Consider the following 22,648-nt stretch of genomic DNA (forward strand, 5'->3'; position numbering starts at 1 on the left):
TATGCTCAGATAAATTTGTTAGTCTCTAAGGTCCACAAGTACTCCTTTTCTTTTTGTGGATACAGACTAACACGGCTGCTACTCTGAAAACTCTCCTTGAGTCCAGTGGGGTCAGGATCTGAGATTCTCCGAAAAAAGACAATGAGATTCGCAACAATTGGGTCTTTTGCTTTTTTTTTTTTTTCTAATCCCTCCAATTCCATTACAAGTTGAGTCTCTTTATGGAGACATGAATAACCGGGGAAGCCTGCACAGGATTGTGCTCTGCACGTATCCTGATTGAGAGCTTTAATAACCTGCCATGCGGGATGTACTTTCTGTCGCACTCATAAAGCAAAGAAGGAAATTGGCATCATCAGTCTCAAACAGAGGAAGAAAAGGCAGAATTGTCAGCAGTGGTACTAAAAATGCCAGGCTTTGCCCCAAGCTGTGGCAATGTAAACACAATCCTCGCTGAAACCAGCTGGCATTTCATCTCCCAGGGAGCTGGGGCCTGATTATAAATCAGGCACAACCCATTGGACTAAGTGGAGTGACACTGGTATGGAACCGGTGTGAGATCAGAATCAGGCTCTGCGCTGAAGTTCCAGCTGTGGTTATTCTCTCCAGTGGACTTGATTCTGCCACCCCCCCCTCACACAGAGCACGCTGTCTGCTGAAAGTGGTAAGATTGCTCTTTACTCCTGTTAGCGCTGCAGAAGCCAGGACAGCTATGTGGAAGTGAGCCAGCCCGAGTCTGTTCCAGCTTGTGCATCACCAACAGGATTGGTGGCTAACTACCTATGTTACAAATGTGCCATTGAAGGCCACGGGCTGCACAGGGTGTCAATGGAAGCAGAAACTGGTCTTCAGGACCTTTATTACTGGGGATAATGCATGAAAAGGAGAGGGCCAAGCTTGACCCTCAGATCCCAGGAGGCTCTTGCAGTTCTGGTAGCTAGAAATTACCTGCCATTGTACTTGGAACCTGGGCACACCTGATCTGAGGAGGCAATAAACCCAGAGACCCCACAATGCCATTTGTACAGTCGCTTGCTGGAAAAGAACCACACTTGAAGCACTGCACAGTCTAAACCAGGCTTGGAAAGAGCTCACTTACCCAGTGATTAGCAAATTCAAAAGTAATCAAAGCAGGGCCCAGTGACCGGGCAGGATTCATGCTGCATCCAGTGTAACCGATCTGAAGAGAAAGAGTGACAGAGACACAAGATAAACAGGGAGGCTGCAGAAGTTGTCAAAGGGGGGAAGCGTAGGGATCCCAAGTAGCAGGATAACTTCTGCAGATGCATCAGCCCGACTCCCTAGGGTATGTCTACAGTGCACTTAACCCCCGCAGCAGGCCTGCGTCTGCTGACTCAGGCTTGGACTGCAGGGCTGTAAATTGTGATCTAGACCTTCGGGCTCAAGCTGGAGCCCAAGCTCTGGGCCCCATGTGAGCGGGGAGGGTCACAGAGCCTGGGCCCCAATGTCCACCTGGCAGTTTTACAGCCCTGAAGCATGAGCTCTGAGAGTCCAAATCCAAAGACTCCCAAAAGAGTTCTGCCCAAGGGCAGCCTGCAGGACCAGGCTTCCTGAAAGGGAAGAGCTGCTGCTAGCTTGATGTGACCAAAGTACTCACGGCAACCAGGTGCCCCAGCATGACAGAGAGCCCGATGACCAGGTGCCTGCCCTTGGAAGGGTCTCTCTTGCTCCCGGACGTGGCGAGGATGCAGAGGACCAGCTGGAAGGAGATGATCACCTCTATGCTGAGGGCTTGCAGGAGCGTGACCCCCGGAGCCAGCTGTGCTTTCAGAAGCAGAGACAAAACAACAGCGTTACAAGGTGGAGAGGTACCGCGGGGGCCAGGACCTGGCCTCTGCTGGGCTAGGGGGAATGGCAGGCACCAAGTGCAGATAATGCCTCGGGAGCGTTCCCGGCTCCGGAGCAGGGCTGGATTATCCAATAGGCAGACTAAGCACATGCTTGGGCACCAGCAAAGCAGGGGGCACAAAAAAAAAAGATTTTTTTTGAAAAAATATGATCTGATATTTCAAAAAAAGCATCGAAGTAGTCATGATGGGAAAAATCAGAACTTTGTTAGTCTTCCTTACACTCCACTCCTCACTCTTCCCCCGTTTTTCTGTTCTCTTTTTATTACTTATCCCCACCTAAACTAGGGGGGCATCCTACTAACATGGATCAAAATAATGCGAGGAAATCAGATCCTGTCATGTATTGCAATAAATTTATGTTTTATTATTGATATAGTCTTCTGAGTTATATATACTTGTATCATACTTATCCAAGACAATATGCGATGAACTCATTGGTCTAATGAGTGACAATGTTCGTTCAGCTATTGTGGATGAAATAAGTACTGCTGGGTACTTCCGTTTATCTGTCGACTCTACACCTGATCTTTCACATATTGATCGATTGAGCATTGTACTAAGATGTGTCTCCCACAGATGGAAAACCAGCTGAACGATTTATAACATTCCTCAATTTGAAAAGCCACCCTGGTGAAGAAATGGCAAATCAAGTACTGCGTTATCTGTGCCACGTTTGCAAAATCGATTTCTCAAAGTGCAGAGGTCAGTCTTATGACAACGCTGCCAACATGTCAGGGCGTTAGCAAGGAATGCAGAAGCAGCTTTTAGAACAGAATAAACATGCCATATTCATTCCATGTGCCGCACACTCTCTCAATCTTGTTGGCCGCGGCGCTGTCGATTGTTGTCCGGTGGCAGTAAGTTTTTTCTCAACAGCCCAGTTACTTTCTCAGCCTCAACACACCGATGGGCAGTTCTTAAAACATATTTGGGCAATGATCATGTGTGTTGAAATCTCTTTTTAATACTCACTAGCAGGCACATGCAGTGGAAACAAGTGCAATTCTGGAGTTCTACTCAAAGATTGTGGATGCATTAGAAAGTATAGCTGAAGACCAATCACGAAAAGGAGAAACTAGACGAGAGGCAGAAAACGTTGCAAACAAGATGCAAGAACTAGAGTTTGTATTCATGTTGACCACGTGGAATGAAATTTTACAACACTTTGACCACACAAGTCAAGCTCTCCAAGAAAAAGAGTTGGATTTGAAAACATGTGCAGACCTCTGTCAACCATTAGCAGACCATTTACACACTTTGAGGAATGATTTCGAAAGATTTGAAGACATATCAAAAGACATCTTGCCTGATACTTACTACAAAGAAGCCCAGTCCAGCAAGCGAATCAGGATAAAACAAGCAAATGATTGCGGTGCAACAGAAACAGCATTGAATCCTAGAGACAAATTTCACGCATCTACTTACTACGCTATAATCGATACACTTGACACTCATACGAAGAGGAGAGCTGAAGTGTACAAAGTAGCACCAAGTAGATTTTCTTTTCTAAACGATATGGCCTTATCTGACGAACAATATTCACAAGGTTCCCAAAAGCTAGTTGACTCATAACCTGTTGACTTGAACATGAATCTCTGTGGAGAAGTACAGCAGTTCCACTGTTATATGCGTGCAAAGTTTAATGAAACAGGAAAAATGAAATTCAGTCACATTGAGCTTCATGACGCAATATTGAAAGACGGAATACGATGCGTATTTCCAAAGGTAGAGATCGCACAATGGATTTTTCTAACATTGATGATTATTAACTGCTCCGCAGAACGCTCTTTTTCTCAGCTGAAAAGAATAAAAAACCCTCAGAGAAGAACAATGTGTCAGGACAGGCTTGATTCACTTTCCCCAGTGTGTATGGAAGCAGACATGCTTCGTCGAGTCAGCTTCGATGAACTTGTCCAGAATTTTGCAATCAGAAAATCTAGAAAGAAGCTATTTTAATTTCAGCATACATATAAGTTGTGTCATTTCGAAAAATAAAATTTTATTTTATGGGATAGTATGGTTTTTATTTTGAATTATATATGGGGGGGCACCATAATCTTTTCAGTGCTGACGGCCTCTAAAGGTCTTAATCCTGCCCTGCTCAGAGGTGTTCACAGCACAGGAGGACAAGGCAGGCTACCACAGCACAGGCAGCTGCTGGGCAGAGGAATTTCACTGGTGGTTCCATTAAGGCCAAAGCCCTTCTTGCCCTGGCAGCAATGGTGGGATGTGGCTTACTGTCACTCTTTTCTTCCACCATCATTTACAAACAGGGGCGAGGGCACTGGACTGGCACGCAGAGTTCAGTTCCCTGCATGGCCACTGCCACCCTTCAGCAAGTCACTTCGCTGTTCTGTGCCTCAGTTTCCCCATCTGTACAATGGGGATAATGATACAGACCTCCTTGTAAAGGGCTTTAAGCTGTACTAATGGAAAGCCCTAGGTATTATTATTATTAATTATTATTATTATACCCAGAGAGGTTTGGCAACCTGCACCTATGTGTGAACACACACACACACAAACCTGCTTACAAGTGTGCAATCGCATAACACCTCCCCTCCATATACTGCAGTTCCACACTCACTGGCCCCATGCTCTGACACACAGGCACATACACACCCTCAGCCATGCACACACCCAGCCACACACACACACACACCACTACCCCCAAATTCACACACACACACACCCCAGCTCTTCACCCAGAACTGTATGGGCACACTCGGCCAGCACCTTTCCCTGCACCTGATCACAAACACACCGCATTCTCTATCCCTTCCCTTTTTAAAATTCTTACTCATGTTTATCTCATCAGTGCCTAAGGACATGTGTAATGCTGACAGACCCTGGCTGTTGGCAGGCAGGATCGAACCGGGGACCTCTGGAGCTTAGTGCATGAGCCTCTACCGCATGAGCTAAAAGCCAATAGGCTGATAGCTAAGGCTGTAGAGCAGACTCATTTTATCTCTCTCCCTCTAAGTGGTCTCGGTGCCACTAGATGGGACAGAACACCACACCCAGGAGGTGTGTGGGTTACACATGAGAACGGCCAAACTCGGTCAGACCAAAGGTCCATCCAGCCCAGTATCCTGTCTTCTGACAGTGGCCAATGCCAGGTGCCCCAGAGGCAATGAACAGAACAGGTAATCATCAACTGATCCACCCCCTGTCACCCATTCCCAGCTTCTGGCAAACAGAGGCTAGGGACACCATCCCTGCCCATCCTGGCTAATAGCCATTGATGGACCTATCCTCCATGAATTTTTCTAGGGTTTTTATTGAACCCTGTTATAGTCTTGGCCTTCACAACATCCTCTGGCAAAGAGTTCCACAGGTTGACTGTGCATTGTGTGAAGAAAGACTTCCTTTTGTTTTAAACCTAATGCCTATTAATTTCATTTGGTGACCCCTAGTTCTTGTGTTATGAGGAGGAGTAACTAACACTTCCTTATTTACTTTCTCCACACCAATCATGATTTTATAGACCTCTATCATATCCCCCCTTAGTCATCTTTTGTCCAAGCTGAAAAGTCCCAGTCTTATTAATCTCTCTTCTGACAGAAGCTGTTCCATACCCCTCATCATATTTGTTTCCCTTTTCTGAACCTTTTCCAATTCCAACATAACTTTTTTGAGCGGGGCGACCACATCTGCACGCAGGATTCAAGCTGTGGGCGTACCAGGGATTTATATGGCAGCAATATGATATTTTCTGTCTTATTATCGATCCCTTTCCTAATGATGCCCAACATTCCCTTAGCTTTTTTGACAGCTGCACATTGAGTGGATGTTTTCAGAGAACTATCCACAATGACTCCAAGATCTTTCCTGCGTGGTAACAGCTAATTTAAACCCCAGCATTTTTTATGTATAGTCGGGATTATGTTTTCCAACGTGCATTACTTTGCATTTATCAACACTGAATTTCATCTGACATTTTATTGCCCAGTCACCCAATTTTGTGAGGTCCCTTTGTAACTCTTCGCAGTCTGCCTGGGACTTAACTATCTTGACCAGTTTTGTATCATCTGCAAATTTTGCCACCTCACTGTTTACCCCTTTTTCCAGATCATTTATGAATATGCTAAATAGGACTGGGCCCAGTACAGACCCCTGGGGGACACCACTATTTACCTCTCTCCATTCTGAAAACTGACCATTTATTCCTACTTTTTGTTTCCTAGCTTTTTACTGACCCATAAGAGGACCTTCCCTCTTATCTCATGGCAGCTTATTTTGCTTAACAGCCTTTGGTAAGGGACCTTGTCAAAGGCTTTCTGAAAATCTAAATGCACTGTATCCCCCTTTTCCACATGCTTGTTGTCTCCCTCAAAGAATTCTAGTAAATTGGTGAGGCATGATTTCCCTTTGCAAAAACCATGCTGACTCTTCCCCAGCAAGTTATGTTCATCTCTGTGTCTGATAATTCTGTTCTTTACTATTGTTTCAACCAATTTGCCAAGTACTGAAGTCAGGCTTACCGGCCTGTAATTGCCAGGATCATCTCTAGAGTCCTTTTTAAAAACTGGCATCGCATTAGCTATCCTCGAGTCATTTGGTACAGAAGCTGATTTAAATGACACGTTATAGATGACAGTTAGTAGTTCTGCAATTTCATGTTTGAGTTCCTTCAGAACTCTTGGTGAATACCATCTGGTTCTGGTGATTTATTACTGTTTAGTTTATCAATTTGTTCCAAAAATCCCTCTAATGACACCTCAATCTGAGACAGTTCCTCAGATTTGTCACCTTAAACAGAAGAGCTCAAGTTGGGGAATCTCCCTCACATCCTCAGCCATGAAGACGATGCAAAGAATTCATTTAGTTTCTCCGCAATGGCCTTAACATCCTTGAGTGCTCCTTTAGCATCTTGATCGTCCAGTGGTCTGAGTGGTCGTTTAGCAGGCTTCCTGCTTCTGATGTACTTAAAGAAAATTTTGCTGTTACTTTCTGAGTCTTTGCTAGTTGCTCTTAAAATTCTTTTTTGGCCTTTCTAATTATTTAATTACACTTCACTTGCCAGAGTTTATGCTCCTTTCTATTTTCCTCAATAGGATTTAACTTCCTTTAAAAAGGCCTTTTTGCCTCTCACTGCTTCTTTTACTTTGTTGTTTAGCCATGGTAGCTCTTTTTTGGTCCTTTTACTGTTTTTTTTTAATTTCTGGTATATATTTAATCTGAGCCACTATTATAGTGTCTTTAAAAAGTTTCCATGCAGCTTGTAGGGATTTCACTTTTGGCGCTGTACCTTTTAATTTCTGTTTTACCAGCTTCCTCATTTTTGTGTAGTTCCCCTTTCTGAAATTAAATGCTACCGTAGTGGGCTACTGTGGTATTCCCCCCCCCCCCCCCCCGAGATGTTAAATTTTATTAGGTTATGGTCACTATTACCAAGCCATCCAGCTATATTCACCTCTTGAACCAGAGGACTAAATCAAGAATTGGGGGCTCTATGCGGGGGAGGGATAGCTCAGTGGTTTGAACATTGACCTGCTAAACCCAGGGTTGTGAGTTCAATCCTTGAGGGGGCCATTTGGGATCTAGGGCAAAAATTGGGGATTGGTCCTGCTTTGAGCAGGGGGTTGGACTAGATGACCTCCTGAGGTCCCTCCACTCAGGGCATGACTGCAGCTTATTTCCCTGCAGCCTTTCCAGCAGCAGACCCCTAAACACGCCTCCCTCATCCAGAAAGTGATTACCCCTTTTTCAGCAGCAAAGCCCCTACCTGCAGCCAGCTACCTGGCTTTATACAAGCCCTGCCTGTTCGTGCACAGGTGAGTCTATTCCTATTCTGTCCTCTTCCACAGGACAGAAGCGACTTTGTCTGTACAAAGTGCAAGCTGGTATCCATATTGGAAGAGAAGACTGAAGGTCTGGAGCAGCAGATATCGACCCTGCGTTGAATACGAGAATCTGAGGATTTCCTGGACAAAAGTCAGGATATGCTTCTACGGGCACAAAGCTCTAAAGATTTAGAGCAGGTTGCACAGCGGAGCCAAGAGGCCAGTGAAGAAGCTTGGCAACATGTGACCTCCAGAAGAAGAAGGGGGAATGTCCGGGTACCAGCAACGCAGACACAGGTAAGTAACCGTTTTCATGTTCTCTCCACAGGTACCATTGCGGAGAGTGGACCAGATGATACGTCTGGGGGGAGAAAGCAGAAGGAGACTCCGCTGGTTGGAAGGCATGAGATGCGCTGTCCTGAGGTTGGGGGTTCCACGACCACCACTCCCAAGAGAAGGAGGTGGGTGGTGGTGATCGGGGACTCTCCCCTCAGGGGGACTGAGTCATCTATCTGCCGCCCTGACCGGGAAAACAGAGAAGTCTGCTACTTGCCAGGAGCTAAGATTCGCGATGTGACGGAGAGACTGCCGAGACTCAGCAAGCCCTCGGATCGCTACCCCTTCCTGCTTCTCCACGTGGGCACCAATGATACTGCCAAGAATGACCTTGAGCGGATCACTGCGGACTACGTGGCTCTGGGAAGAAGGATAAAGGAGTTTGAGGCGCAAGTGGTGTTCTCGTCCATCCTCCCCGTGGAAGGAAAAGGCCGGGGTAGAGACCGTCGAATCGTGGAAGTCAACGAATGGCTACGCAGGTGGTGTCGGAGAGAAGGCTTTGGATTCTTTGACCATGGGATGGCGTTCCAAGAAGGAGTGCTAGGCAGAGACGGCCTCCACCTAACGAAGAGAGGGAAGAGCATCTTCACAAGCAGGCTGGCTAACCTAGTGAGGAGGGCTTTAAACTAGGTTCACCGGGGGAAGGAGACCAAAGCCCTGAGGTAAGTGGGCAAGCGGGATACCGGGAGGAAGCACAGGCAGGAACGTCTGTGAGGGGAGGGCTCCTACCTCATACTGAGAATGAGGGGCGATCAGCAGGTTATCTCAAGTGCCTATATACAAATGCACAAAGCCTTGGAAACAAGCAGGGAGAACTGGAGGTCCTGGTGAAGTTAAGGAATTATGACATGATTGGAATAACAGAGACGTGGTGGGATAACTCACATGACTGGAGTACTGTCATGGATGGTTATAAACTGTTCAGGAAGGACAGGCAGGGCAGAAAAGGTGGGGGAGTAGCACTGTATGTAAGGGAGCAGTATGACTGCTCAGAGCTCCGGTATGAAACTGCAGAAAAACCTGAGTGTCTCTGGATTAAGTTTAGAAGTGTGAGCAACAAGAGTGATGTAGTGGTGGGAGTCTGCTATAAACCACCGGACCAGGGGGATGAGGTGGATGAGGCTTTCTTCCGGCCACTCGCAGAAGCTACTAGACTGCACGCCCTGGTTCTCATGGGTGACTTTAATCATCCTGATATCTGCTGGGAGAGCACTACAGCGGTGCACAGACAATCCAGGAAGTTTTTGGAAAATGTAGGGGACAGTTTCCTGGTGCAAGTGCTGGAGGAGCCAACTAGGGGGGGAGCTTTTCTTGACCTGCTGCTCAAAAACCGGGAAGAATTAGTAGGGGAAGCAAAAGTGGATGGGAATCTGGGAGGCAGTGACCATGAGTTGGTCGAGTTCAGGATCCTGACACAGGGAAGAAAGGTAAGCAGCAGAATACAGACCCTGGACTTCAGGAAAGCAGACTTCGACTCCCTCAGGGAACTGATGGGCAGGATCCCCTGGGAGAATAACATGAGGGGGAAAGGAGTCCAGGAGAGCTGGCTGTATTTCAAAGAATCCCTATTGAGGTTACAGGGACAAACCATCCCGATGTGTCGAAAGAATAGTAAATATGGTAGGCGACCAGCTTGGCTTAATATTGAAATCCTTGCGGATCTTAAACATAAAAAAGAAGCTTACAAGAAGTGGAAGATTGGACAAATGACCAGGGAAGAGTATAAAAATATTGCTCGGGCATGCAGGAGTGAAATCAGGAGGGCCAAATCGCACCTGGAGCTGCAGCTAGCAAGAGATGATAAGAGTAACAAGAAGGGTTTCTTCAGGTATGTTGGCAACAAGAAGAAAGCCAAGGAAAGTGTGGGCCCCTTACTGAATGAGGGAGGCAACCTAGTGACAGAGGATGTGGAAAAAGCTAATGTACTCAATGCTTTTTTTGCCTCTGTCTTCACGAAAAAGGTCAGCTCCCAGACTGCTGCACTGGGCAACACAGCATGGGGAGTAGGTGGCCAGCCCTCTGTGGAGAAAGAAGTGGTTCGGGACTATTTAGAAAAGCTGGACGTGCACAAGTCCATGGGGCCGGATGCGTTGCATCCAAGAGTGCTAAAGGAGTTGGCGGCTGTGATTGCAGAGCCATTGGCCATTATCTTTGAAAACTCATGGCGATCGGGGGAGGTCCCAGACGACTGGAAAAAGGCTAATGTAGTGCCCATCTTTAAAAAAGGGAAGAAGGAGGATCCTGGGAACTACAGGTCAGTCAGCCTCACCTCAGTCCCCAGAAAAATCATGGAGCACATCCTCAAGGAATCAATCCTGAAGCACTTACATGAGAGGAAAGTGATCAGGAACAGTCAGCATGGATTCACCAAGGGAAGGTCATGCCTGACTAATCTAATCACCTTCTATGATGAGATTACTGGTTCTGTGGATAAAGGGAAAGCAGTGGATGTATTGTTTCTAGACTTTAGCAAAGCTTTTGACACGGTCTCCCACAGTATTCTTGTCAGCAAGTTAAAGAAGTATGGGCTGGATGAATGCACTATAAGGTGGATAGAAAGTTGGCTAGATTGTCAGGCTCAACGGGTAGTGATCAGTGGCTCCATGTCTAGTTGGCAGCCAGTAGGTATCAAGTGGAGTGCCCCAAGGGTCGGTCCTGCGCCGGTTTTGTTCAATATCTTCATAAATGATCTGGAGGATGGTGTGGATTGCACTCTCAGCAAATTTGCGGATGATACTAAACTAGGAGGAGTGGTAGATACGGTGGCAGGTAGGGATAGGATACAGAGGGACCTAGACAAATTGGAGGACTGGGCCAAAAGAAATCTGATGAGGTTCAACAAGGATAAGTGCAGGGTCCTGCACTTAGGACGGAAGAATCCAATGCACCGCTACAGACTAGGGACCGAATGGTTAGGCAGCAGTTCTGCGGAAAAGGACCTATGGGTGACAGTGAACGAGAAGCTGGATATGAGTCAACAGTGTGACCTTGTTGCCAAGAAGGCTAATGGCATTTTGGGATGTATAAGTAGGGGCATAGCCAGCAGATCGAGGGACGTGATCGTTCCCCTCTATTCGACATTGGTGAGGCCTCCTCTGGAGTACTGTGTCCAGTTTTGGGCCCCACACTACAAGAAGGATGTGGAAAAATTGGAGAGTCCAGCGAAGGGCAACAAAAATGATTAGGGGTCTGGAACACATGACTTATGAGGAGAGGCTGAGGGAACTGGAATTGTTTAGTCTGCAGAAGAGAAGAATGAGGGGGGATTTGATAGCTGCTTTCAACTACCTGAGAGGTGGTTCCAAAGAGGATGGTTCTAGACTATTCTCAGTGGTAGAAGATGACAGGACAAGGAGTAATGGTCTCAAGTTGCAGTGGGGGAGGTTTAGGTTGGATATTAGGAAAAACTTTTTCACTAGGAGGGTGGTGAAACCCTGGAATGCGTTACCTAGGGAGGTGGTAGAATCTCCTTCCTTGGAAGTTTTTAAGGTCTGGCTTGACAAAGCCCTGGCTGGGATGATTTAGTTGGGGATTGGTGCTGCTTTGAGCAGGGGGTTGGACTAGATGACCTCCTGAGGTCCCTTCCAACCCTGATATTCTATGATTCTATGATTCTAATCAGCTGCCTCCAGCCTAAAGCTCCCCTTGTTTGCAGTCTCATTAGCTGATTGGGCCCAGTTGGCCTAAGTCAGATCTTGCTGGGCTAGTGTGGGGGAGTTCAGCCATCACAAACTGGGGGGTGAATGAGAGTTATTTACAAGCTGAAAGCAGGTAAACACACACACACACACACACACACACACACACGCCAATGAGTTACAGGTTTAGGTTCCAAAAGGTGATAGTAGCGGCTGTGTATGTGCTTTAGGGCTAACCTAAACTAACCATCTTAGCGATCCCTCACTTATGCTTGGAAATATTGCCCTCTGCAAATCCCAAGCATCATAGTGATGATAATTTCTCTTTAACAGGCATTTTTATTCCCTTTCCCCAGCTTTCAGGCTGTGATCGGATGAGATCTTGTGCACAAACTCTCTTCATGGGTGTGTGTGTGTGTGGGAAATCAACAAAGTCTTTCATCCCCTGATGTTCCACAGTGGTTTGTCTGGTGTCTCTAGGCCTTCGTTTGTCGGGGAGGAGATGACACCTCTTGTGGTGAACTCGCATTTCACACTCACTGATGCTTCTCTCCTGACTGTGGCGTTTTACAGTTATAGCAAACACTTTCCTAGTTGCAGAGCAAACACTTAAATATTACCTAGCAGCATGGGATACAGCTCGATTAACACATGTAGCATCCTACAAGCATTTCATAAAGTCTAAACATTAAACATATTCTTATAACTCTGTCAATGTTAACAATACTAACAGACAGGCAAGCCAGACTGGTTTCCAGCTATGCTCAGCGAGGCCCAGGGACCTTGGCATGAGCTGGTCTGCCAAGGTCACAATGTTTACACTACAAGGGCTGCAGCACATGCCACCTCTAGGGATTTTACTTCCTGTTGTTGGGGACACTGAGGCATGGCCACTCGGTAACTCGAGGGGATGGAAGACCACGAGTGTCGATGAAGCCCCCTCGCACTAGGCCCAAGTGTCCTTGCCCCCCCCTCCCCCGGCCTGGAGGCACTCGCAGCAGTTCTGCGTACTAGGCCCAAGTGTCCTTGGCCCCCCCGCCTGGAGGCACTCGCAGCAGTTATGCTGAGGATCTGCAACAATATGCTGCAGAGTCAGACTGCCTGAAACTAAACAAGGCCAAACAGGGCAGATATGGAAGAACAATGCTGAATAAAGCAGCTTTATGTATAGTTTAACAAATGATACAAAAACCAAGGGAACTAGCTGGGAACTGGATTGGCTGGCTATATGGATACTTAGGGCAGCTTGCTATTGGATAAGTATGCTGAAGAAAGGATGTATAAAAGCCTGTGTAACTTCCTGCTCTGGGTGCAGGATTTGAGATTCTATTCTCCCTGTACCTTTTTGCAGCTGCAAATAAACTTTTCTGCTTCTCCATCCTGTTGTGATTATTGGGTAAAGCACACCGGGTAGCGAACCAACCCCTGCTGTTGTTTTGCCTCTCGGCACTGGGTGCCGGCAACAGCTTTTGGCGTCCATGGGTGGGCGACGAGGCTGCTATTTAGCCTTGCCCGGACCCCTCCTGGAGGTCGAGGATTGAGGCGAGAACTGACGCCCAGCGCGCACCGGTGAGTTCATTGGGGGCCTCGGAGGAGACATGATTTGATCGACCCCGGAGAGCACAACGGTGCAACGCACTCATATGGTGGAGAAGTAGCTGTGGGCGACGGTGAGGAACTGGTCCCTTGGACATGGGGGAGGAGCAGCTGCGGACGACAGTGAGGAACTGGTCCCTTGGGTAAGGTAGGAACCTTTTGAAATCCAGATTGTATGCTCTGTTGGAACCTGGGGACACCCAGAGTTACCCTGTAGGTATGGGACAGGGACAGAGCTCGGGGGTTAGGGCACGGTGTACGCCCCTAGAATGCATTTTAGCAAACTGGAAGGCATTTGGTGCTGATCCGATGACTAAGAGCCAATTAAAACGATTCTGTACAGTTGACTGGCCTCAATATCAACTAGAGGAACAGAAGTGGTGGCCACCAGGAGGGTCAATTAATTACAACACGATCCTTCAGTTACTCCTGTTCTGTCAGAGAACAAGGAAATGGAATGAACATATGTATGCACATTTGTTTCTGACTTTATGTACTCGACCAGATATTTTACAGCACTGTAATCTGACTCTGACTGGTTCGGTAGCAGCTAATGTTAGTCCCCAGACCCCCACCCCGACTGTAATGGCAGAGCCGGTGTCCCCTTCGGCCCCTACACCCACACCTTGTAAGTCCCCAATGGTTGGCCTATACCCCTTAATCACCGAAACTAAAGTCGCCCGGTCTGGATCGGACAGGCGTCCGGCCACGACTATGCAGGTTTATACTCATGTGCCCTTTAATCCTGTGGATTTGGATGCTTTCAAAGCACAGACAGGAGAGTTTTCCACCAACCCCAAGCAGGTTTATATCAGTCTTTCAGGGGTGCCTCAGTAGTCACAAGCCGGACTGGGATGATTGTAACATCCTCCTGCGAACCCTATTGTCTGAGGTTGAAAGACAACAGGTTGTGTCCAAAGCAAGGGAGGAGGCGCAGAAATGGTACGACCGGGATCGTATTAATGTCCCTGACCCGGATGCACAAGTCCCCCGAGCAGACCCCAGGTGGGATCCAAATGATCATGGGGATATGACCCGCCTTACCTCCTATAAGGAGTTGCTTTTGCATGGACTCCGTCACTCAGCTGTCCGACATAATAATTGGGCAAAGCCATATGAAGTAATGCAGGATTTAAAAGAAAGCCCAGGGGCCTTTCTACAGCATATTCGGGACACAATTTGACAGAACACTAATGCAGACCCCGATGATCAGGCAACTGAGTCAATTATTAAGGGAATTTTTACAAGCAGAGCAGCCCCTGGTATTAAGAGAAAGTTACAAAAAAAGGAGGATTTAATGGGCATGCCCATGGCACAAATCTTAGAGACTGCAAACCGAGCTTATAGTCTGAGAGAGACAGAGAAGGAGAGAAAGCAAGTGAGACTGATGGTAACAGCGGTACTGGCCGGCACTAAGGGAAGTGGCCGGGGAGGAAGGGGCCATGGACACTAACGTCCGGGCTCGCAGGAGAGACGACTGGGTCACAACCAGTGTGCCTTGTGTCGACAAGAGGGACACTGGAAAAATGAGTGCCCAAAGAGAAAAGAAAAGGGGGGTGCCTCTATGATGGCAATGGCGGAGCAGGAATAGGGGTGTCAGGGGAGACGGACCATCCTACCCCCAGAACCCTGAGTAAAGATGCGGGTGGGAAGCTCAGAAATAGATTTTTTAGTGGACTCTGGAGAGGCACGAACTGCCGTAAATCGACCCCTTCAGTTGCCAGTAGCAGATTCCCTTACTGTGGTGGGAGCCACAGGCAGGGACACCAAGTGCCCAGTGTATGCCCCAGCGGAATGAGCTTTGGGAAACAGGACTATATCCCACAAGCTGGTATACCTCCCTGAGTGTCCAGCACCTCTGCTGGGACGGGATCTGCTTTGTCGCCTCGGTGCCACCCTGCATTTTACTGAGGACGAAATAACCCTTACCTTACCCTCTGAGAATGCATGGATCATGACCCTTGCAGTTGAGCCCTCAGCCATGCAAGCCCCAGAATGGAGCCCGTGGGAAGACCAGGTGTACTCCCTCGTGTGGGCATCAGGGATTCCAGGAAAGGCCACCCACCAGACCCCCATTACTATTCAGCTCATACCAGGGAAAGGTCCAGTGCAAGTAAAACAGTATCCAATCAAGAGGGAAGCCAGAGAAGGTTTACAGGAAACTATAGATCGATTCCTAATGTATGGTATTCTCCGGGAATGTCAGTCAGCCTGGAACACTCCCATTCTACCCGTACAGAAGCCTGATGGCACGTATCGGCTGGTACAGGACCTAAGGGCAGTCAATGAACGGGTTAAGACTTTGCACCCCCTTGTCCCTAACCAGTATACCTTATTGGCTTCTATAGGGGGACAGTATACCCATTTTTCAGTCCTCGATCTGAAAGATGCTTTCTTTACCATCCCAGTTGCCACCCCGTCACAGGAGATCTTCTCCTTTGAGTGGGAGAACCGAAAAAGGGTTAAAAAGCAACTTTGCTGGACAGTGTTGGTCCAGGGATTTAAAAACTCCCCCACCCTCTTTGGCCAGGCTTTGGCCAGGGACCTAGAGGAGTGGGATAATGAGGAGGCCCTCCTTCTGCAGTATGTAGATGATTTGTTAATTGCCACTGTGGGCCAAACCCCCTGCCTTAAAGCCACCGTGAGCCTCCTGAATTTTATTGGACTCCAGGGATATCGGGTAGCACGGAGTAAGGCTCAAATCGCCCTCCCAGAGGTACGGTACCTCGGGTTTCACATACGGCAAGGGGAGCGTCAGCTTTCAAACGAAAGAAAGGAAGCTATCTGTCAAGTTCCTACCCCAAGTAATCGTAAGCGGCTCAGGGCATTTCTGGGTATGGCAGGCTTTTGCAGGATATGGATCCCAGAGTTTGGACTGTGGGCTAAACCCCTGTATGACTGTGTAAAAGGAGCGGATCATGACCCCTTCTATTGGACCCCAGAGGCTGACAGGGCATTTAAAATCCTGAAAAGAAAACTGATGGCAGCCCCGGCTCTGGGCCTGCCGGATCTCTCTAAACCGTTTCAGTTGTATGTACATGAACGAAAGGGGGTGGCCCTAGGAGTGCTCACACAGCTGTTAGGAGCACGGAGATGTCCCGTGGCTTATTTTTCTAAGCAACTGGATCAGGTTGCAAAGGGTTGGCCGGCATGTTTACGGGCGGTCGCAGCTACTGCCCTAGTGCTTGAGGAAGCCGAGAAGCTAACATTGGGAGGGGTTATGCAAATCTATACTCCCCATATGGTCCGAGCCTTATTGGATGCAAAGGGAGGGCTTTGGCTCACTCAGGCTCGGATTGCTCGGTACCAGGCTAAGCTGTTAGAGAACTCTGAAGTCACCTTACAGCCTTGCCCCTCCCTTAACCCAGCCACTCTCTTGCCAGAAACAGAGGAACAGAAACATGACTGTTTAGAGATCATAGATGTCCAGTACTCCAGCCATCCGGATTTAAAGGATGTACCCCTCCCAAATGCAGATTATGAGTGGTACACTGATGGTAGCAGTACTGTAATAGATGGGCAAAGGAGGGCGGGTTATGCTGTTGTGACCCTCCATGACACTGTGGAAGCTGAAGGTTTGCCTGCTGGGACCTCTGCCCAGCTTGCCGAACTAATACCCCGGACCCGTGCACTTGAACTGTCAAAAGGAAAGCGGGTCAACATTTTTACTGATTCAAAGTATGCTTTTGGGGTGCTGCATGCTCATGCTGGCCTATGGAAGCAAAGGGGAATGCTGACAGCCCAAGGCTCCCCAGTCAAGTACGGGCCCCAAATCCTCCGGCTCCTAGAAGCCGTACAACTCCCCTCGGAAGTGGCAGTGGTACACTGTAAAGTCCATCAAAGGGAGGATCAAGATGTGGCCAGAGGTAACGCCCGGGCAGATAGAGAGGCTAAGCATGCTGCCACCCTGCCATCCCCTCAGACTGAGAACGCCCATATGCATGCCCTTCTCCCATCAGTAGGGGAGCTTCCAACCCCTGAGTACTCTGGGGAGGAGAGACAGCTAACTGACAAACTCAGTCTCCGGGAAAAGGAGGGATGACTCCATTCCCCGGAAGGGAAGGTCCTCTTACCAAAGGGCCTGCTCCAGCCAGTGCTGCAGAAACTACATCAAACCACTCATGCTGGCAGGGAAGCACTTATCCAGCTAATGGGAAAATACTTTATCACTTCCGGACTCCGACCCCTGGCTGCCCAGGTACAAGCGGACTGCTTAGTCTGCCAAAAGAATAACCCCCGACCGGGACATCCTGTGCCACCAGCTGCCCTAGAACCCACTCCGGGCCCCGGACGGGTGTGGCAAATAGACTTTACTGAGTTTCCCCGGACCCAAGGGTTCAAATATCTCATAGTGGATCGGTTCAGCGGATGGCCAGAAGCCTTCCCATGCCGTAATTGCACTGCCAGAACAGTGACCCTCAAGTTTGTTAAGGAGATCATTCCTCGCTTTGGACTCCCCCTGTGGATGGAATCTGACAACGGGAGACACTTCACGTCAAAAATCATTCAAAGCATCTCACATGCCTTACAGATCCCCTGGAAACTCCATACGCCCTGGAGACTGCAAGCCAGTGGTGTAGTGGATCGTACCAATCAGACCCTTAAACGGCATCTCTCAAAAGTGTGCCAAGAAGCCTCACTGCAATGGCCTGATGCTTTGCCCCTCATCCTACTCCGTATCCGCGTTCTCCCTAAGGGTAGATTAGGGCTTAGTCCCTTTGAAATTATGTTTGGAAGGGCATGGCCTATGAATGGCACCCCGGTTCTGTCAGGGGAATGGGAGCTGGGTAATGGTTTTTTGTCACAGTATATGGGTTCCCTGTCTGCTGTTCTCTTGTCTCTTCACAGGTATACCAAGGATTCCCAGCCTCTCCCCTTGGACTCTCCCGCCCACTCCTTACAGCCCGGTGACTCTGTGCTTGTTCGTACCTGGAAAGACGAGCCTCTCCAGGAAAAGTGGAAAGGACCCTCTACCGTCCTGCTGGTCTCCCATACAGCGGCAAAGTTCAGGGAAACAAGAACTGGATCCATCACTCTCGTCTGAACGCAGTACCCGCCCCCTCGTCAGCAGAACAGTGGACTGTCCAACCTGCTGACTCCTCATCTAGTGACGATCTCGGGCTAAAGCTACTGTTTAAAAGACACAAAGAGTGGGCACCTTTACGCTAAAATAGGCCCACCCAGGTACTGGAGATCCTGGCTTGGGAAGACTCTGGTGATAATTAATTGGGTAACATTGTTATTCTCTGTATTGGTACTTCCAAACTGTGCATATCGGGAGCATAACTCCTTTGTTTTGCTTGCGCACCATGTTTCTACTTTAACAAACCAGACTGATTGCTGGGTATGTGCTCCGACTCCACTGTCCCCCAGAACGGGAATGCCCCTTGACATGCTGCCCCTGACCCTAGCAGAATTAGCCGCCACCAAAGAGCAGGAAAGAACGGACTCCCCGTTCTGGAACAAGACCTCTTTACAGCAGGCCACCTATCAGGACCAGGAGTATTCAGTTGCAGTACTCACTGAGGGAGTGTTATGTTTTACCCGAAACCAATCTGATCACTATGGGCGTCCTGTGGGAAAAAGCTCCTGTGTTATTACACAGTGGGCTGATGGGTATTGGATAAAGACCGAAAGGGGAGGACAGCAGTGTGGGTGTAATGGTTCCTCCCCTTTTAGGGAAACTCTTACAAATAATCTTACCACAAAAAAAAAAGGGTTCGGAAATATAACTTGCCGTCCAGTTAATATCTCCAATGTAGCAAGCCAATGGTGGGTTTGTAGTGGTCCCTATGGCGAGTATAATTTGAACGGCACAATTAGAAACGCCCCCACTTGTACCCAATCAGGAGGATGGGACGCCCCCTTAGGGGCATATGAACTGTTTGGAAAAGCAGCCAAAGCAGCCTTAAATATCCCAGGAATCCCCTTAAGAAACAGTCCTTACTGGGCCCTACAGGGTCACTATTTTGTATGTGGCCGAAAGGCTTACAAGGTGCTGCCAGCCAACTGGACAGGTAGCTGTTATATAGCTCATGGAGTTCCTCATCTTTCCATAACTGCCACACTGCCCAAAGGAAAGATTAGAAATGCCCAAGACACCTCTGTTGAGTCACGAGAAAAGACCCTGCGGCAACTGACTATGGCATTGGAGGGCAATATGAAGAATTCCCTCACTACCGAGAAGCTTGTAGGGTGCTCTGTACTGGGAATAGCGCCACTGTTTTCCGGGCCAGCCATGGCATGCATAGGCCGCTATACTGTAAGGCTGCAAATGGTACTTGAGAAAGTTGCCTTAGAGTTGGAGGACTCGGTTAGTGATTTAGGGTCAGCAGTAAAAACATTAAATAAAGAGGTACAGCAGCTCAGGACGTTTTCCCTCCAAAACAGGCTGGCTTTGGACTATCTCTTGGCATCCCAAGGAGGGGTTTGTGCCCTCGTCGGGCCCCGATGTTGTGTATATGTAAATGATAGCAGTTATGAGATCTATGAAAAGGTGGTACAGGCTGAGGCCCATGCCCGAGCCGGAGCACAGGTTGCCTATACTGCCCCGGAGAGTGATTGGTTGCAAACCTTGTTTTCAGGCTGGGGTTTGTCATCTTGGCTTGGTGGTTTATTTAGCCTGTTATTGAAACTTCTCTTTCCTGTATTGCTTGTATTAATGGTATTATGCTGTGCAGTATCATGTGTCAGGGCCCTTTTGCAAAAGTTAATAAGTCATTCTCTTCAGGGCTACCACAAAATGCTTATGCAAAGTCCTATTGTAAAGAAATAAGTAGCCCAAGTGAGAAAACTCAGAGCCAAGGCTGTTGAGTGTTCTCAAAGGAGGGAGTTGTTGGGGACACTGGGGCATGGCCACTGGGTAACTCGAGGGGATGGAAGACCACGAGTGTCGATGAAGCCCCCTCGCACTAGGCCCAAGTGTCCTTGGCCCCTCCCGCCCCTCCTGGAGGCACTCGCAGCAGCTCTGCGTACTAGGCCCAAGTGTCCTTGGCCCCCCCGCCTGGAGGCACTCGCAGCAGTTATGCTGAGGATCTGCAACAATATGTTGCAGAGTCAGACTGCCTGAAACTAAACAAGGCCGAACAGGGCAGATATGGAAGAACAATGCTGAATAAAGCAGCTTTATGTATAGTTTAACAAATGATACAAAAACCAAGGGAACTAGCTGGGAACTGGATTGGCTGGCTATATGGATACTTAGGGCAGCTTGCTATTGGATAAGTATGCTGGAGAAAGGATGTATAAAAGCCTGTGTAACTTCCTGCTCTGGGTGCAGGATTTGAGATTCTATTCTCCCTGTACCTTTTTGCAGCTGCAAATAAACTTTTCTGCTTCTCCACCCCGTTGTGATTATTGGGTAAAGCACACCGGGTAGCGAACCAACCCCTGCTGTTGTTTTGCCTCTCGGCACTGGGTGCCGGCAACAGCTTTGCTCTTAACTTTAGGGCCTTTTTGACTAACCTTCTCATTGTATTGCAATCTGCCTTCCGTACGGATCAGAGCTCGGTTTCTGACGTGTGTTAGCAACTAGTCTTCTGACCACGTGGTGGATTCCTCTCTCAGTAAGACACATGTTGCGACAGCCCCTTGCTCCCACTGTGATGATGTAGGCAGGAACTCCGCATTTTAAACAGGGCCAACCTAGCAGAAGTAGGCCAGCCACCTGCCTGCTGCAGGAAGGACCAACCAAGATTGAGGCCCCATTGTCTTATGTGCTGTACAGAGTAAATGGGCCCTGCCCTGAATATCTGAGAATCTAAACAGCCATGCCAGGCACAGGATGAGGGAAAGGGGCAGATCACTGGCTTCACCCCCTTCTCCCACTTTCATTCACCCCAATGCACTGGGTGCTCTGCGGCTGGTCATTATCCCTAGTAGCTAATGCCACCGTCACTGAGAGCTCAGTGCCAAGTGGTAGCAGAATCAGGGTGCTGTCACGGAGCAGCAAACTCATGCAGTGCATGTCAGTCAGCACCATGGGCTCCCCCATTCAAATCCTTGACTAAACCTCATTCACTTCACTGGGAGTTTGACCTGGGTCAGGACCTCAGATCTGGGCCCTTGAGCTGGAAAAGTTCTGCTGGATCAACAAGTCCATCCTGCCCAGCCCCGCAAGGCATCAGCTCAGGATTAAAACTGGATGACAGTTTTTGGACAAACCCTTTCTTCGCCCCCCCCAAAAAATGCAGATTCAGATTGACTGAAACATTGAGTGAACTCGTGTCAATTTCACGGCATTGGAAAAAAATCCGAAACAATCAAACCACTTTGGGTTTTTTATTCAAAGCAACTTTTGGTTTTGAACTTTATTTTAATTTTATATTTTAAAAGGTTAAAAAAAACCTCACGTGAAACACAACAATTTTTTCCCCTGACTTTTTTGGTTCACCGAAAAAATGCAAAAAACCAAAAATCATTTCCAGGTTGATTTTTTTTCAGATTTGTTGGTTTATACCATGAACCAAAAGAAATGTTTATTCACACAGCTCTATTCAGGCTTGTCCCTAACAGTACATTTAGTTTCAACGGCAGACAAGACCACCAGTCTGAGATGGCTGGGAAGTCCTGCCCCATTGAAGTCACTGGGAAAAAACTCCCATTGACTTCAGTAAGCCAGGGTTTCACTGGATGTATTACCTGGCAGGACCAATGTTCTGGGAGCTATTCCAGTTCGTCCTTTTCCCTATCCTGGAGATGGATATTAATCCCTAGATCCACAAAGAGTCTCGATTCAATCCCTTGTTATGTGGTGATTAATGTAAAGGTCATTACAGCTTTACAGAAATGCTAAGAACAAGCAGATTACGTCACTGGCACTCAGGCTCATGGGGCTATTGGGAGCCTGGAGCAGACTTCACGCATGTCACTCTCTACACGAACCCCTACTTTCTTTCCAAAGTGTTTGGTCTCAATTTTGGAGATTTTCGTGAAAGGGGTTTGCTGCACTGGTGAGAGGAGCGTCCTATCACTAGGATGACCAGAGGTCCTGTTTTGGCTGGGACAATCCCTTTTTTAAGCCCTGTCCTGGCCGTCCTGACCTTTTCGGCAAAGGTGGGCGTTTGTCCCATTGACTCTTGCCAACTCGATCAAAATGTTTTTTGTCAAAAAGTGGGATGTGGCGGAAGATACTGGGGCGGGGCGGTGTCGAGCAGAGATGCCAGCCCTGCGTGGGGGGCGGAGGGGGAGGCAGGGCTTGGGCAGGTGGCAGGCAGGGCTCAAGCGACGCCAGCCCCAACCTCATGGGGGAGCCCAGGCAGGGCTTGGGCGAGCAGCAACGCCAGCCCCCTGGGACGGGGGCTCAGGTGAGTGGCTGGGGCCAGTCCCATTGCGGGGGTGCGGCTCAGGCAAGTGGCTCCGGACAACCCTGCGTGTTTGGGAGGGGGGGAGGGAGGCTCAGGCTAGCCCCAGGTTGGGGTGG

The 22,648-nt window shown here is 48.4% G+C and overlaps 1 protein-coding gene across 1 annotated transcript in view; it reads right to left on the reverse strand.

Annotated features, from left to right (window-relative positions):
- LOC102933045 (aquaporin-5) overlaps positions 1 to 22,648 on the reverse strand; it is a 29,099-nt gene that overhangs the window by 3,425 nt on the left and 3,026 nt on the right. Inside the window, exons 2-3 of the mRNA XM_007061987.2 lie at positions 1,619 to 1,780; positions 1,100 to 1,180 (exon numbers count right to left, since the gene is read on the reverse strand). Coding sequence (XP_007062049.1) covers positions 1,100 to 1,180; positions 1,619 to 1,780 — 243 coding nt within the window. The remainder of the gene's footprint in view (positions 1 to 1,099; positions 1,181 to 1,618; positions 1,781 to 22,648) is intronic.

The sequence above is a fragment of the Chelonia mydas genome, chromosome 27, assembly GCF_015237465.2.
Source record: "Chelonia mydas isolate rCheMyd1 chromosome 27, rCheMyd1.pri.v2, whole genome shotgun sequence".
In the NCBI taxonomy this organism is placed as follows: domain Eukaryota; kingdom Metazoa; phylum Chordata; order Testudines; family Cheloniidae; genus Chelonia; species Chelonia mydas.